The sequence below is a fragment of the Orycteropus afer genome, unplaced genomic scaffold (assembly GCF_000298275.1).
Source record: "Orycteropus afer afer isolate SDZICR_OR568_19922 unplaced genomic scaffold, OryAfe1.0 scaffold00034, whole genome shotgun sequence".
Taxonomy (NCBI): Eukaryota; Metazoa; Chordata; class Mammalia; order Tubulidentata; family Orycteropodidae; genus Orycteropus; species Orycteropus afer.
This window is the reverse complement of record NW_006921621.1, coordinates 5,972,939-5,978,938: the sequence shown is the minus strand read 5'-3', so window position 1 is coordinate 5,978,938 and position 6,000 is coordinate 5,972,939. Positions and strand designations below refer to the sequence as shown.

Below are 6,000 nucleotides of genomic sequence, written 5' to 3'. Positions count from 1 at the left end.
ATAGCAGCGATTGTGGGGCTGGCGCGGGATCGGGCAGTGTTTCGTTCTGCTGTGCATGGGGTCGCTATGAATCGGAAATGACTTGACGGCACTTAACAACAACAACTCACCATGGGGAATACTACATCCAGCTGCCCAGCTACTCAACCAGACCCAGGCAAGTTGACACACAACCTTAACTACCACACTGACATACACACTTAACTACCAAACTTTATAATTAGATTGGTAGATTGATCTGAAATATATTTGAACTTCTATAGAGATGTCATTCAATTATCGATTATAATTAAGTTTTCTTTCTTTTTTCAGTGTTTCTTTATCTGCCCTGTACCAGTGTTCACAGAAAGAGAATTACATCAGCAATGTGTCTAAAAAGCTGAAAACTCTACAAAGTATAATGTTCTTACTACTTAGAACAACAGCCATACCTAAAAATTTTTAGTAATGGTCCCACTCTAAATACTGATAAACATATAGAGATATCCTCATTATTTTTCCAATAATAATGAGCTGGTCTAGACCATCCTGGTCTCTTTTGTAGCCCAGGGCACACTTATGGGAGATACTTGGCTTTACAACTATATGCTTAGTGAAGTAGGCTGTCATTTACCCTAACTAGCATTGATCTTAAAGAGAATCTCTTGATCCTAGACAACGAGAGACAGTGAACAGAAAAAATGTACTGGTTTTACACTGGATGTCCAAAAATTTGGTTTTTAATTCTGACTCCTCCAATTTAATAACTTTGCAAACTCAACAAGTTATTGGAACATTTGGAAAGTGAAAATAAGAAACTCTATCCAGGAGCTCTGGTAGCATAGTGCCTAAGGCACTTGACTGCTAACCAGAAGGCTGGCAGTTCAAACCCACCAGCCACTCCTCGGAAGGAAGGTTGGGTAATCCTACTTCTGTAGTGATACTGCCTCGGAAACCCAAGGAGGGGTCGCTATGAGTCGGGGCCGACTCGATGGCACATAACGACAACGACAACAACATCCTGCCCATATAGCCAGGTCATGTAAAATAGCAAAATAGAGATGGAACTTCATAAGCCACAAAGTTAGCTGCCAACTGGTTCATGTCACTCCTCATATTCCTATCTCTTACCATCTTCAACATGTTGCTGGCACTTGGAGACACTCCTTTCCGTAATTCATTGTGCTTATTTACAATCTCTTTTTGGACTGATGTCTGGGTAGTTAATAAAGCCTTAAAAGCTGGATCCTAAACAGAAATAAAATTAGAATTATTTTTAACATATTTAAAAATTATAGATAATAGTTAATAAATTAATTCAAATGAACAAAAGTAATTTTAAAAATTGTTCAATTCAAGCTAATATTAAATGTTAATTGTTGTGTATAATTTAGAGACAAAGCTATGACCTTTAAATAGTGAAGACATAGTTTGAAGCTTTGAGAGTGAGAATATAATTTGCAGAATGAAAAACTATGAAAAACTTTGCATTGTTGGTACACAGACTAAGCAATTTGCTTACTTAAATCGACACAAGTGTGCAATTCTATATGGGGATGAGTACCGTTTTAGATGTCAATTGTAAGTCTAGAATCAGGGATACTACCCTTTGTAGATTTTCCCTAACAACTTGCTACAAGTTACCAAATTTCCTCAAGGCTCTCCAACTACTGTGATAATAGGTTGGATCACATTTTATTGCCATTATCTACTTCTGAGTCTATTTGTCCTTCCTGCTTGTAGGTTCCTAAGTACCAATATCAGCACCAGTTGCCATCTAGTTGATTCAATCTCATGGTGACCCTATGTGAGTCAGAGTAGAACTGTTCTCTATAGAATTTTCAATGCTGATTTTTTAAAATTAGGTTGCCAGGCCTTTCTTCAAGGTGCTCAGGATGTATTTGTATCGCCAATCTTTTGGTTAGCATCTGAGCATATTAACCATTTTCTCTATCCAGAGACAACACTTAGTTTGTGGTAATTTGTTATGGTAGCTCTAAAAACCTAATACAAAATCCAAAGAACATTTCATCATATACTCAGTTCTTCTACTCTTAATGGTTTATGTAGTGACATGGCATCCCACAAATCTATCTGGATAGCTCTGAAAATATTTTGCATCTTCATCTTACCTTTCCTTCAGCAGGTAAAGTCAGAAGTGTCACAGTGGCCAGAAACACCACCACTGGGAATACAGCCATTGCTAAGAAGTAATTTAAAGAGAACAAAGATCTGCATCAAAATATTTAGTACATGTACTTCTAACTAATGATTCTCAAAGGAATTATGATTCTAATATTCATTGTAATATCACAAGAATTGTCCTGGGGTGATTTTGGAATTATAGTTGAGCCCGCCTTGCATATTGTGATGTTGTTGTTGTTGTTATTTGCCATCGAGTTGGCCCGACTCCTAGCGACCCCTCCTTGGGTTTCCGAGGCAGTTATCACTACAGAAGTAGGATTGCCCAACCCATATTGTGATAGGACAGTGAAAAACAAATTGAAGAATTTGACTGATGTCCTTGAGGCTATAAAGGACACCTATAAAGGCTAGGGACATACTACTCTACTTCTGGCCAGTTCTCTACCAAAAACATTGTGGAAAAAAATCTTTCATTGCCAGTTATGGTGTTGTCGTTAATTATTTGTCCCAATTTTTTGGAAAGCATATTTTCAATCTGTATCTTCTCTTGGCTATTCCCCATGAGAAATAGAGCTGCTTGCTTTTTATTTACACCAGACTCAATTATCAAGTTTTCAGAGTTGTGATGAAACAGACAAAATTGTACAAATAATTTAGTATTGATTATTTCTCTAGTGGAGGAGAGAAGTTATATTTATATTCTTATTTATACTCGTTTATAATTTCAAGTTTCTCAGTATAGAAAAAAAATGAATGTGTTAAAAATCTAAACTGTATCAAGTTTGCTTACTCCTTGCTTTGGTATAAAGGTGTTCTGGTTACTTGGTGCCGCTCTGACAGGAAATATACCACAAATGGGATGGCCATAACAAACAAGAGTTTATTCTTAAATTTGGAGGCTTTAAGTCCAAGTTCAAAGTGCCAGGCTCTAGGGACTGGGTGAAAGCCCCCCAACCAGCTCTGCCTCCTACTCCCGGCCCACTGGAGCTAGAGGCGTTTCTTCACTCAGACAGCTTCTGGCTGCTGAGGCTGAGAAACCCCAAGGTTGACAAGTAAAAAGGCACAATCCCGATGTTACCACATGGCAGGCCATTGACTTAAGTCCATTGTAAGTCCCAAGGTCGGCAGACCATAGTAGGCTGCTGAACAATGACACGGCTGCATGCAGGGTCCAAGAGTGTCATAGGCTAGAGACTGTTCTCAAAACTTCTCCTTATATACAGGAAGCAGACCACATACCCAAAGGCTCAGCTGCTCACAGTAGATTCCACCATGGAGTTGATCACCAGTCTCATCATGGGGAATACTACATCCAACTGCCCAGCCACTCAACCAGGCCTAGCCAATTGACATACAAATGTAACCACCACAAAAGGTTATTTAAATTTTCACTAACTTTGAAAAAGAAACTTGTTTTTTACGAAATTGTACATGTGAAAAATGTTGAATTGGTCGTGTTGGGGTCTCCATATTATTATAACAGTAATAAAAATAAAAAAGACACTCTGTGGTTCTGTTGCCCACATGCTACTTTCTCAATATGTTAAAACATCCTAGGTCATTTTAATAAAGCAATAAGACCACTTAGTTTACGAAGCATTCATCTTCCTTGCTATTACTCATATAAATTGCTCACTTTGTAAGTTAAAGGATGTTGCGTTGATTTATTTCCTATGTGTAAAGCTGGCACCTCTAAATTCTTGATGGAAAAGAAAAGGCCAAAAAATTTATCTGTAGTACTTCCCCAGCTTCATTGATTTGCAAATAGGAGATACTCAATACCTGTTCCATGTCTTCCCTTTATTCTCAATGGTGTTGCAACTGAGAAAAACGAATTGTTGCAGCAAAATTTAGACCTTTTGTCTTTGTTTTAATAACCCTTATATTCATACATAACTATATCTGTTAATAAATAATAAATCATTAGTGTGAAAGTATATATAAACGTGCACACATATCTATCTTTCTAAAATTTTCTATTAAAGTTCTGGAATATTTGTTTCAATAGGTCTCAAATATGGGCAATAATTATTTATTTAAAAATGGGTTGTAAAAAATCATTTGTTATTGTTCTTAGGTGCAGTCAAGGCAGCTCTGACTTGTTGAGACCTCATGTACATCATTTAAATATGAAAATTATACTAAAATATTTTGGGAATAATAGGGCTGCATGTTCCCATATTACTTTCTTAATTTTAAAAGAGTATAATTACTGAGATCATTTCAATAAGCAGTCATTAATAGAACTTTTAAAACAATGAATGAATTAATTAACTATATCATTTTATCATTGACAAAATAAAAATACATTGGCAAAATAAAATAGTCACATTAAAATCAATGAATTATCATTTACCTTTGGTTCTCATAGCAGAACAGAATACCTGCTTAATCTGTGGAAATAGGAAGATGGAGAGATAGAAAGTTAGAACAATATTTATATATTATAACTTTTCCCCATTTTAGCAAGTTCTGGTTGTACAAGTAAATCTAAATCAACAGGGTCTGAAAGAGTATTTTCTATATTAGTAGCTTCAAATGCCATTACTAGTTGTTTGACATTGTTTATAATGTTATTTAGCTCCTATGTAGCTTTTAAGAAAAGTACAGGACAGACTTCCCAATCAGTCCTCTAAAATTTGGCACATTAAATCTGGATGCTGCTTTTCCTGTGAAGGTATATAGAATCCTAACTTATAGCTGAACCCTCATGACCTAGCTTTCTATGACTTTTGCTTCCCAGTTACCAACTACCTATAGCGTACTTGCTAAGAGCATAGTCTTTGAAAACTATGAAGGTTGGGAAATTATCTTTGAGCTTCAGTTTTCTCTTCTGTAAATTATTATAGATTGGAAAGTTGTACATGATGGAGAAAAGATTGAAGTTGTCAAAGACTTCATATTACTTGCTTCTACAATCAATGCCTGTGGAAGCAGCAGTCAAGACATCAGAAGACATATTGCATTGGGCAAATCTGTTGCAAAAGGCCTCTTTCAAGTGCTGAAGAGCAAAGATGTCCCCGTGAAGACTAAGATGCACCTAACCCCAAGCCATGATATTATTAATTGGCTCATACGCATGTGAGAGCTGGACAATGAATAAGGAAGACTGAAGAAGAGTTGATGCTTTTGAGTTGTGGTGTTGGTGAAGAATGTTGAAAGTGCCATGGACTGCTAAAAGAACCAACAGATCAGTCCTGATAGAAGTGCAGCTGGAATATGCCTTGGGAGCAAGGATGGCCAGACTTCGTCTCATCTACTTTGCTCATATTATCAGAAGGGACCATTCTCTGGAGAAGGATGTCATGCATAGTAAACTGGAGGGTAAGCAAAAGATGCAAAAGTCCTCAACAAGATAGACTGACACGGTGGCTGCAATAATAGGCTCAGGTATAATAGGGATCATGAGGCTGGTAAAAGAGCAGTGTTTCGTTCTGTTGTACATAGGGGCCCTATGAGTCAGAGATGACTCAACAGCACATAGCAACAACATCAAAAACATGAAAGGAGTCTCTGGGTAGAACAAATGGTTAAGTGTGGGATTACTAATCAAAAGATCGGTAGTTCAGACTTACCCAGAGGTGCTTCAGAAGACAGGTGTGGCAGTCTGCTTCTGAAAGTTCATGGCCTTAAAAGCCCTATGGAGCAGTTCTACACTATACACATTGAATTGCCAGGAGGTGGAATCTACTTGACAACAACTAATGACAAAAGTGTACATGACACACCTAATATCTGGCATACAACATTCAATGAATTTAAATTAATATTTTATCCTTTATGACACCAGATATTTTACTCAGCTCATAAGGTCTTTCTGTAAATGCATGTTGTTTGATTGAATTACTAATTTCAGAAGTGTTTGTAAGATCTATT

The 6,000-nt window shown here is 36.9% G+C and overlaps 1 protein-coding gene across 1 annotated transcript in view; it reads right to left on the bottom strand.

The window, feature by feature from the left end:
• CRISP2 (cysteine rich secretory protein 2) overlaps window positions 1–2,227 on the bottom strand; it is a 15,993-nt gene extending 13,766 nt beyond the window's left edge. The window contains exons 1-2 of the mRNA XM_007936158.2: window positions 2,112–2,227; window positions 1,111–1,227 (exon numbers count right to left, since the gene is read on the bottom strand). Of these exons, the coding sequence (XP_007934349.1) occupies window positions 1,111–1,227; window positions 2,112–2,180 (186 nt within the window). The 5' untranslated portion in view covers window positions 2,181–2,227. The remainder of the gene's footprint in view (window positions 1–1,110; window positions 1,228–2,111) is intronic.
• Window positions 2,228–6,000: the final 3,773 nt, after the last annotated feature.